Here is a 12,016-nt window from a genome sequence, read left to right on the forward strand (position 1 = left end):
ACAGCCGACGATGGCCGTCACATACAGTTTGATGTCTTCCCTCCATCACTGCTGCCAGTAATCCTGAGCTCCGCTGTCCCCCTGTGCGGGCCCAGGACCGGCACAGTGGGTCTGTGCACCTCGACTGGAGGGAGCTCAGCACACTACCAGCGGCTAATCTCCCCTCTGATCACTGAAAGCAGAAGTGACGTGTATTTCGTCACTTCCTGTTTCAGTCTGTCATTTCTCCAGCTGCTGTGGCCAGCGAAAAAGACCCTGTTTTTTATATTTTAGCCAAAAATGGTCATTATGCTCTGTTTCTTTACACCAAAATTCATTTCAGCGTATTTTAACCTAAAAATATCTGTTTGATAAACATTTGCTCAAATATCGTGCGGCATAAAAAATTCCAACTAGCATTTTTGGATTCTGCAGGGCCTCTGCTTTCAGAAAACATATCATCGTTTGGGGGGTTTTAAGCTGTTTTCTAGCCAAAAAATCCGATCTTCTCAATGTGCAAAAATGAAGAAACTTCTCCAGGGGGCAAGTGGTGAAAGATTTTATGGGGGGCATTTATCAAAACTGGAGCAGACAGAATCTGGAGCAGTTGTCCATGGCAAGCAATTAGCTTCCATCTTCAGTTTGCTCAATTAAGCTTTGAAAATTAAAGAGAGAATGTGAAATGTTGCCATGGGCAACTGCTCCATATTCTTTCTGCTCCAGTTTTAATAAATTCCCCTTTATGAGATTTTGGTGATTGGGTTTACATCTATGTTAGTGCTAATACACCGTAGTAACCCACTTTAGCCCCCATTCACACTAGAAACGGCCGGGACGTACAGACCCATGCGGCGTGCGCGGCCGTTTCGGGCAGCTCCCATGATGGACAGGTGCTGCGTGTGATTAGTACGCAGCCCCTGTCCTGTGATTAGTACGCAGCCCCCCTCTATGGGACTACGCGGCCGTACGCCGCCCTACGCTCACCTCAAGTGCAGGTCTGTACGGGTGCGTGTGTCCTGGCTCGGATGCAGACAGGATCCATCCGGTCAGTGTACGAGTACGGACACCCGCACCTGCACAGACGTGCAGGGCAGGTGAGCGTAGGGCGGCGTACGGCCGCGTAGTCCCATAGAGAAGGACAGGGGCTGCGTACTAATCACACGCAGCATTTGTCCTTCCAGTGAGCTGCCCGATACGGCCGTGCACGCAACGCGGTACGTGCCGGCTGATTCCTGTGTGAATGAGCCCTTCAACAGAGTAAATCCTGATTTTCCTACACTGTACAATGAGAAATCTTTATTGAATGAGATGATTTGCGACAACATGTACCTAAAACTGAAAGGAAAATATGTTTTTTGTGGCTCCTGTCTAAGCTGGTACTTGAGATAGGGCCCTTAGATTGCAAGCTCCTTGAAGTCAGGGCCTGATGTGAATAAATAGTATGTTAAGCACCAAGTAAATTGTTGCACTATATAAAATATCTGTAATCAATAATAATAATTAAAGTCCTTCCTAATAGGGTGACAACGTTGCTTTTGTACGCACTGCGCAGAGCCAGCAGGGTTCTCACCCTCCTAATGCCTGCTCCCGAACAGCGCAGCAAGCTGTCACTTCCACCACCAGCTCCAGCCCAGGACGTTCGGATCGCCCCACCAAACACTTGATCGACATCTGATCCCGCAGGGGTGGTTTGTCTGCAGCCAGAGCGCATCGGCGTACACACATCCCCGCAGTTCTTGTTAAGTACTGTGCAGCGCTGACAAGAGAAAGGTTTACAAAAAGAAAATGGCGATTTTGAAAACAGATGTGAGAACCATTATCCCTGTCAACATTTTAAAACTTTATTTAACCGCGGCGCGTCAGGCAAGAATCAGCTACCAAAAAGCCGTCCTTTGTTGTCCTACACCCGGCGCCCGCGTAGCTGATTGTGAGCTCTTCTTCCTCGCGGCGGACCTGCGCTCTTGATTCCTTTCAATCGCATACAGTTGCACTTAGTCATACAACTTGGCGAGGCGACAGGCGCATGCGATTCCCGCCGCTGTGATTCTATCCTCGTTCGGCCTCTTTTTCCCGCACATCTCATCTGCACATTTCGCCGCTTTGGCGCGGCTGGGGTTAAATAACACGATGTTGTCGTTTTGTTTGGCCCGGCTGCTCGTTATTGCCATATAAACCAAACGCAGCTCGGGATCACATGATGAGGTAACGCAAGGTCACGAGTAGAAAAGAGAAAGAGATGGGGGGGGAGAAAAATGGGGAGGGGGGGAAGAGACGGAGAAGGGAAAAGAGAGAGAGAGGAGGGCAGGAAAGACAAGGAGGGACCGAGAGGAAAAATAAAAAAGGGGGGAAAAGAGAAAAGGGAGGAGAGCGGAGCTGGAGACAAACTCTTACTACTTTTTCCATATGGCCGGTGTTGGAGTCGAACATGCATTCCAACACATATAACAGTCCCCGAGCCCCTCCGGTAATATGGAGCGCTCTCTCTGCTAATAATGAGCGTCCACGTTAATAAGTAGTATCCATAACTACACCGTACCAAGCAAAGTATGCGGCCTACTCGCCAGGCCTGTAACTAAAAGCCACAAAATCTAAACAGGGCCCCTCTCCCCTCCTTCTATCTCATACGCAAAAGACTTCCAAAGGTCCCGCGTACGTTTATAACAGACCAAGGCAAAAAATAATTATGTTTACGATATATGTGCATCACGAGCAACTGTTTTTTTTTTTTTGGTGTGTGTTTTCATAAAACACTTCTTGTAGACTTTTTTTGCATCTCTGTTATTGCCATTATAATAACAACAGATGACAAAACAATATGTGGTGATCCTGCCGTGTTAAGGCACTTCCTGTTTTAGGGTGACAGTGCTCTGCCCCCCGTCTCCCAGTTGTGCTCTTGCGTTGCCACGGTGACGCATAGGCCTCTGGCAAGAGACTTTAAGGCAAGGGTGGGCAAACTCCGACCCTCCAGCTGTGGTGAAACCACAAATCCCATCATGCATCTGTCCCTGGGAGTCATGCCTGTGGCTGCGAGAGTCTTGCAATGCTTCGTGGGATTTGTAGTTCCACCACAGCTGAAGGGCCAGAGTTTGCCCAACCACGAAGGCCTCATTCGCACAGACATGCAGGAAGCTGTGATAGCTAAGCTCTGAGCAACCCGTGGCGCTCTGTGCAGTGCCACCCAGCTCAATGACGTCCCTGTTGCCAGGAGCTGAGTGGGGATGCTCTTGCTTGCATCCTGCATAGCTCCTGACAACCAGTGAAGTCAGTTAACTGGGCAGCACACCGGACAGAACAAAGCCGAGTTCCCTGCCAGCAACCAACCCCCCTTCCCCGGAATGACATGGCCTCATGTAGCGATTTACCTAGGGACAGCCCTGCGTATGTGTCAAGGTGACAACGCAAGAGCCCAACTGAGGGACAGGGCCAGAGTATTGTCACCCTGAAACAGGAAGTGCCTGAACAGGACACATGGGTCTACATGCACTCCAGCGATGGCTGGGTGTCATTTCCTAGGGTGGGTTTCCTGATGATGACAACAGTGAACCATGCCTGAACAATGTGTGCTGACATGGCCACTTGTAGTCTCCATCAGAGACCATGAGACATGGTGACAATGCTGGAGCACAGTTGAAAGACAGGGACAGAGTGTTGTCACCCTATAACAGGAAGTGACTGAACTAGGCTGAATCAACATGTTTTTAAAGCTGAAATTCAGCCTTCCTTTCAGTCTTGCACAGTTGTCCGGACTCCTCTCTTGTAATGAAATTGCTTCCTCTGATTTCTCTGCACACTGTGAGTCTCTCAATGTGCATTAGAAGCTGCAGCAATTTAAAAAGAGCCCGTCCCCTCCCATTTCCTGGAGCACATCCAGCACCATCTAGCACCTGCCCCCTGCATTAGTGTCCCTGGGGGAGTGACCTCCTTTCATTGATTGGATTTCGGTTCTTTTAATCATGGAAGCTCAGCATCACATGTAGGGCTCACTCCCCCTGACGGACACCATTATACTTCAGTCCTACACCACCAACAACCACGACCGGAATTATCATTAGGCACGTGCCTACCGGCGCCTATCCATAGAGGGGAGCAATACAGGTACCTAGTCCTAATTCCCGGTGCAATAGCAAGGAGGGTGCATTCTGCTTATAGTGCACCCTCCTACCCCAAGACCAGCGGCGCCTACAGGAATAATAAATATGTCAATTTGTACAATGCATGCAAAGCTGCAAACCATCTAGATGCATACAAACCAAGGACCCAATTGTATTGTTATCAGGAGCCTAAAGGAGTTGTAAAGTCCAAGAATGCACTATCCTGTAGCGTCAGCATCGTATTAGGAATCCACACTAGAGCTGTTTTGATAATGTCTCAGTGCATATATATATATATACTGTATATACACTGAGTGGGCAGATTATTATTACCACCCCATCAGTACTTCGGTGGGCCGCCTGGTGACTCCACAAGATGTTGAAAGGTGATGCAAGGAATCTGACACGGCACTGTTGCCCTTCTGTTGTCTTGTACCAGTCTTGCCACTCTCCGTTCTGCTCTAACATTGACTAGTCGCTGACGGCCACAATTCGCACGTTCAGACCCAGATTTTCGGCTGACAGTCCAGTCTTTAAACACTTTAACAACAGCTGCTCTTGAACATTTAACAAATTCTGCTGTTTTGCTGATACTCGCTCCATGGCTCCGAGCGCCCTCTAGCAACGTCAGCGCGAAATTATAGCTAATTTGCCTACAAATGTCAAGTGGTAATAATAGTCTGGCCACTCAGTGTATATGGATATTTTTGCGGATGGGCACTCAGGCATTTACCTTACAGAGCGCAGTGGCTACCCCTGGGGCTATATACAATATTCTGTAATCATATAATTCCATATGGCAACATAGTAACATAGCATATAGGTTACATATTACAACACAAATAGCAAAAAGGCAACTTAATACTAAAACTAATCTTACTAACTACTGTGTAAAGTATACGTGTTCTATCCATTTATCTATCTATCTATCTATCTATCTATCTATCTATCTATCTATCTATCTATCTATCTATCTATCTAACATTTCATATAGCATCTATCCAATTATGCTTTTTTACATTTACTTTTTTTTTTTTGAAAAATATATGCATATGCTATAGATAGAAGATTAAATTAATAGATGAATGGAAGGATAGACAGAATACATAAACACACATATGTACACAAATGTTGCCCATATTATGACTAAGCATCTATCAGCCTCAGAAAAATATCTAGAAGATGGCTTCTTGGATTTGCATTGATATGTTGCTGTTATACATTTTTCTCCCACTCCATATAAGAGTGACATAACAGATATATATACGCACACAGTATTCATAATATATATATATATAGATATATATATCTATATATATATATATATACACACAAATATACATACAGATATAACCCATACATTCCATACGCTTTTTATTTTTCCACAACACTGTTTTCTTGGATTCGTTTCTGGCAAAAAACCTTTCCTCGGCCGGCATTTCAAAGAGAGCAGAATCTCTCGTACTCCTAAACTCTGACCAACAGTCAATAATTAATTAAAAATCTGCGGACTTTGTGAAAGCCAAACCTTCCATATTTTATCATTCTACGGAGATCTAAATATCATCTTGTTCAGCAAAGTTAGTGACAAAGTTGATCCTTCGATTGCAGTTCATTCCTATGTGTTACTTTTACATTGAATTGATTTTTTTCCATTTTTTTTTTCTGGCTACAAATATATATATAGGTATATCCGTGTACATTTTACACTTTCAACTGTCTCGGCTCATTTTAAAAGTTTGGAAATAAGCTGCAAAAAATTTGGGGAAGTGAGTATATATGAGTATATTTGCAGAAACTGCACCCAGCATCTGTTTTTTGCTGCGTATATTTCCTACGGAATGGCATGTAGTTGTGATTTTTAATGTGGTTATAAATCAACATTATATAGATTTTTTTTACTTGATGGTAAACGTATATTTAAACAGTGCGGCAGGAGATGATGGCTCATGTTGGATGTAAATCGTTCATCGTCACAATAAAACGATTACATTAAACCTGCCTCTAGGATGTTATGGATACTCATTAAGGCCACTTGGACGTGACTGGGCTCGCCAGACTTGTGAGCCATCCTTCGTACCAACAAATCTTTTATCCCCAAGAACTCTGCATCAGCGGTAACGATCGTTTTTGCCGATTAAAAAGTAAGCTTGCAAAATGCAAAAAATAAAAATGCTGCTTTGGGGTGCAGAAAAATATATAATACAGTGTAATATATTATGCTGAAGCTTTTGATTCCTAAAAAGGAAAAAAACACCCCAAAAATATGTATTCTGATTAACAAAATAGAGAAATTCCAGCTCTACTGATTGTTTCTAGCCGTGTTTATTTGTGAATGAGTGTTAAAATGAACGTTCTTTTGCACGATAAAACTGCTATTGAAACTCCTATGTTACGTCTATAGTTAGCTGAGCAATAAGGTGCTGGCAGATACCCTCTGCTTGTCAGAATTATGCTCTGGAATACCCCGAATGCCCTTGACGCCCAGGTGCGCAAGTGTTGACTTTGACTAAGGTGAAGGTCAACCACATCCTACAAATAAATTGCACTCCGGGTGGGGACAGACTTGAGCTTGGAGCAAAGTACGCCAAGTCCAGGGGTTCCCAGGTTGCGTCCGAGAATAGTCTTTTTAAAAGCTAAGGGTATGTTCCAGTGCCTTTAGGCTGTCTGGTATGGCCTACTAATGGACATTTATAAATCACGTCCTAGCGACTGGTTCACATTAAAGTTCTGTACATGCAACAAAAAGTAGAGCTTGGTTCATGTTCCTGGCGCGGTGCAGAAGATTTGTACTAAGCATGAGCACTGTAGAAGATGTTTACTTTGCACTATGTTGGACTGCAAGTAGACACAGCAAGGGCACTGTATGTGCATCGGCACCCAACAGCCGTGTTTAGCCAACTTTAGTGCTAGCCTATGTGAACAGGAATGTTGCCGGGCCAGTTTAAGATACTGTCTACTATAGGGCAAGCTTTTCGTAGCATTTCTAACTAACTTATGGTTTGACTTTCTGTTTCTTCCATTTGGATTTTTATGAGAACCATAAAGAAGAATGGGATTGCGTCCCTGTAAGCATACTCTTAATGCTATCACATACTGTACATCAATGCTATCATGTACAGTACATCCTGCCTATTTATTTAACATTCTATTTGCAGCAATGGTGGGCATTTTGCTAGAGATTCCGGGCCTGACATGTGGTCCCCAAGTTCGCCAACCAGTATAATTACTTAATGGTTAGTGTTGTGGCTTTCCAGTGCTGAGGTTTAATTCTGCACCAGGAAACCATCTCCATAAAATGTGTTTTCCCCACATTTTGCAAAGGTTTCTTCACAATATTTGAACACCGTTTCAGATATAATTAATTATGTTCCATTTTAGGAAGTCACCATCTTCTGTGGATATATCGTGACTCTTGCTTTGACTTTATACATTTATTTAGGTACCCCCTAAAATGTATCCAAACAGCCCTTTGTGTTATAGTATATAGTATAAGATGTTATATTTGCTTAAACATAAAGCTGGCATTTTTAAGTTTATTTGAGGTCAGATGTGTGCCCGGGGTACATACTCATAGACCGCTGAACTCGATGGACTTAAAGGTTGAATTCGATGGTGTACTTTTTTCAGCCTGACTAACTATGTAACCTGCTTCTGGCTAAACTGCCCTTAAAATGTCCCTTTGTGTGACCAGTACATGGCCATTTCATTGTAAGATCATTTGGAATAGATAAAACTGAAGACCTATGGAATATGTCATCACTATGTTAAAGAATATTAGTGAATGAAAGTCTATGTATAGCCCAAACTTTTTTTTAGTTTTTGATAAAGCAGGAAAAGGAGAATTTTAGGAAGGTTTTTATTGCTCCTTGCCACATAGATCTACCCTTTTGTTGTCCTGGTGACCATTTTCCCAAGTGATGGGAAATCCAAAATGTTACAGTTGTCACCAGGACAAGGAGTAAGGAGAACCTGTGTCTGTAAGGGAATAGATCTTCACTTTGAAGAGGCTTCTTCTCACTTTCTGTCGTGTCCTCAGGACAGGAAATGAAAGGAGATCTCCTTAACACAGACAGCAAACAAAAAAAATTGATAGGGTTTAACTATCCGCTACTCTGTCCAAAAAAAGTTTTGGCTATACATACACTTTAACATTGTTTGCTAGAGGTTTTTGCACTTTTAGTCTTTATTTGGAATAAAACAGATGAGCTGGACAGAATGAATGGCGGCAGATTGGTTAAAGATGTACAAAATGGCAGATGTTCAACCTGGCAATACACACAATGACAGGAATCTCGAGGCCGTACCTGAGTCAGGCAGTATGGTGAGTACATCTCTCTGGCACCGTCACACTTCCTTGATGTCTCTTGATACGTTTTCCGACTCTCTTGCTACAGTCTACGACTGTTTCATTTTGCCCGGACTTATCTTCCTTCCAGCAATCTCTCTCACTCTGGATGTCTCGCAAACGCTGTGTCTGGCTATCTCTAAAACAATTTTGTCTTTTTCTCTGGAAGTCTTCCTCGATTTCCGCACACGTTTCTCAGGCTACGTGGATTATTTCCCACATTTATTTGTGAGCTGAATTTTCTCGCTCGTCTGTCCGGGAATATCTCTCATAGGCTTTCCTGGCCGTCTCTCTCTTTGAATGTCTCTTTGTCGTCGTATGACTCTGAAAGTAAAAGTTCAATGTAAGTTTTGAAAATGAGCAGGAAAAAAAAAACCGTTGAGTTAAAAAAAGAGTGGAGAGACAGCCAGACTCGCAAAAGAGACTGAAAAGAGACATGCGCGAATCAAAGAGACAGCTAGATTTAGGTAAGAGGTGAATATAACAAAAATAGAGCACATTTTAGGAAAAAGATAGATTGGCAGTGCCTAACCAACGTACACGAGGGCTTTTGATGGGACAGTCGGACCCTTGAATGATCAATTTATTCAATATGACATACCCATACATTGGATGGTGCATGGAAAACAAATCTCCATAGAAGAGATGCACTGTTGGCATCCTTTTTTATCAGAAGAGAGTAAGAGGAATCTAGCACATGTGCAATTCAGCAGAGCCTCATTGGCTGCTAGTGGTGACCCTCCCCCAGTCGGCTGAACAGGGTATTACAGGAGGCTAACATCTTGACAAATTTAAGTATTGAAGTATGCATTCAATTATTTTGTAATAAATGCATATTTGTGTTTTCTATATCTACCTGGAATTCTGGCTTAAAGGAGAACTATGAGGTGAGTGCTTTTCACTCACCTCGCAGTTCTAGCCGACCTGTGACAATGAGACTGTCACAGGTCGGCTCAGTAGATCGGGAGGTGAGCGAACACATACCGGTCCAATCCGCCAGCGCTGACTGGCGGAACGGACGGGGGAGGGGGAGGGTACAGCTGGCTCTGCCTTTAGATAGGCAGAGCCAGCAGTCAGTCACGCAGCTGGGCGGATCCCGGCTACAGCTCGCGGTATACTGAGTCTAGGGTGACGGGAGGACGCTAGTTTGTGTCCTCCCGTTACCCTAAGGAGAACTATGGGGAAAAGCCTTAACCCCATAGTTCTCCTTTAAAGACAAAGGAATGCAACACTAGAACTATTAGTGATTTTCTACTAAAGTAATGTTTCCCAAAGCATAAGATGTGTAATATTTGCCCTCCATTGGGTGGCACACTGCAGGGCTCGGGATAAATATCATGTGCTATCATAAACTCCTTAAAATATTACACATTCGCCTATTCATAAAAAAAACATGCACCACTTTTTAAACATTCCATACTTGACGTGTTCAATGATACTAGCCTAACTTTTGGAACTACCCTCTGTAGCCAGACAGAGGGAGGAAGGGGCAGGTAATACCCCTGATTCCTCTCTAAGTGCCTACCACATCATTGATCCCATCCCAACCATCTTACTCTATTGCTTCCTATTATTTCTACGAGTATCCTTTTTTGTAGTCCGTACAGCACTTTATTTACACAGAGCCAGACATGAGGTCCTGAGCAGGCAGAACATGAGTTAACCTTTGATCCAGACGTGTGATGATCTCTGCCCTAGACTACTCTAGAAATACCCAGATGAAGACTCTTAAAATAGATACAGAAAGTTCTTTCCCCTGGTTTCCCTGCATCTCACACATTTTTCTCCTAAAGTGAATCTGTTGTGATTAAAACATGTCCATTTTAAAAGCTGCTAGTGGCTTATAGTATGAATGCTGCTGATGAATTAGCACTGATTCTTTGTCCTTTTTAAGAAGGTTAATTCACCCAAACCTTATATTTCAGTTGTTTGTACATCCTAAGGAGTTATACTACTTTTTGGTTTCTTATATCGCTTCTCATGGATTCTTTTTGGTGAGATCACTGTGCTGAGTTCCCAGGTCTGCACACTTGCTGGCACCATTTTGAAGGGTTCCAATTTTTCTTGTTTGGGTAGCATTTGAAGCATGGAGGGCATGTTGAAAGCATTTTAAAAACCGTGTTATTTTATATTATGGAAGATGCAAAAGAAGAAGCTGGGACACCAAAGGTGAGTGGACTTTACTGCGTACAGACCGCTTTACTTTCTCAAAATGCAAGTCTATGAGCTGGCCAGCACTTTGATATCCAGGCACTACCTGTATGGCTCATCTTAACCCTAACAATTAACTTTTCTTATTTTCTTTAATATGGTCTGTTGAATACACCATTGAAAGGGTTTTGATAAATATGATTGTTAGGTACAAAAATACTTGTCGACCCTGCAAGAAATCCAGTGCTGCCTTGTGTCGCGTGTTCTCTGCAGTGTTATCTCAAGCAGCCCTGCCACGTTCACCTTTGCGAACCACAGAACACCAGCTCCTATATAATGGAGATGAGGAGAGCGAGTGGTGTAGTCCCAAAACACTTCCTGTTCTAGTGTGGCAGCACTGCTCCTCTATAGCCACAGTGCAATGAGTGAGTGATATCACCCTAGGACAGGAAATGCATAACTAACAGGATCACAAGGTGAAAAGAAAGAAAACAAAGCTTGAAAAAGAAAACTAATGCAACCACTACATCTAAGGACCAGTAAGCTGCAATATATAATTTTTTTCTTTTTAGGTTTGGATATACTTTGAGTTAGAGACAGAAACATTGAAGAGAGCAACTAGGAGCTCTCTAGTCCTAATCTACAAATCTCTATATTTAATTCAATATCTATAAAAAGAAACAAAAAAGCTGGTAAATATAACTTAAAATATGTGATCACTGAAAATAAACGGTACTTTCCCTTTAATGGGGGCCTATAATTAAATGCTTTCCTCCAAGGATAAATAGGCATATAGGGTTAGTCCATTCAGAAGGTATATTTTGGTCACCTGTAATGTCTCCTAGGAGGATCTCATTAACACAGGTTTTAGCCCTCCTACGCGTCCTGACAGCCATAGGTGTTGCCACTCTTCTTGTTATATTCCCCATATAATAAAATACATTTAAATTCCAACAGGGAGGGATAGACCCCTCCATAAGGCATTGGCAGATGTGTAGACCATTAGATGGTTAATTGTTGGCCTAAATGTGAGACCCCCTAAAGAAAAATGTTAGCCCACCACTGATATACATAGCAACCCATTTTGCTACGAGCATTTAACATTACACAGTGGAGCACTGTCCTGACTGATACACAGAATGGGGTCATACATTTCCGCTTTGAAAACAGAGGCTCATAATATTAACGCAGACCATTTTGATTGAATCCTATTGCTCTGAGATACTCTGTAATACTATAAAGCGCGGCTCACTCCAGCTCTTCCACAGTAATTAATTAAGAGTCCAGATCTGATTTTGGCTGGGATTAATCTTTCCTTTCACACATGGAGATCAGTGGGAGGGGGCGTGCACAAGTAGGGGGGCACGTCTTGTCAAAATAAACACAAATACAGACGCTCAGAGGCGAGGGAGAGGGAAGAGAGAGAGAGAGGAGGGGGGAGTGAGCA

The 12,016-nt window shown here is 43.1% G+C and overlaps 1 protein-coding gene across 1 annotated transcript in view; it reads right to left on the minus strand.

Moving 5' to 3' along the window:
- NFIX (nuclear factor I X) overlaps positions 1–12,016 on the minus strand; it is a 189,643-nt gene that overhangs the window by 157,486 nt on the left and 20,141 nt on the right. The window contains 1 exon segment of the mRNA XM_018570949.1: positions 8,378–8,742. Coding sequence (XP_018426451.1) covers positions 8,378–8,404 — 27 coding nt within the window. The 5' untranslated portion in view covers positions 8,405–8,742.

The sequence above is a fragment of the Nanorana parkeri genome, unplaced genomic scaffold, assembly GCF_000935625.1.
Source record: "Nanorana parkeri isolate BGI_ZX_2015 unplaced genomic scaffold, ASM93562v1 scaffold1637, whole genome shotgun sequence".
Taxonomy (NCBI): Eukaryota; Metazoa; Chordata; class Amphibia; order Anura; family Dicroglossidae; genus Nanorana; species Nanorana parkeri.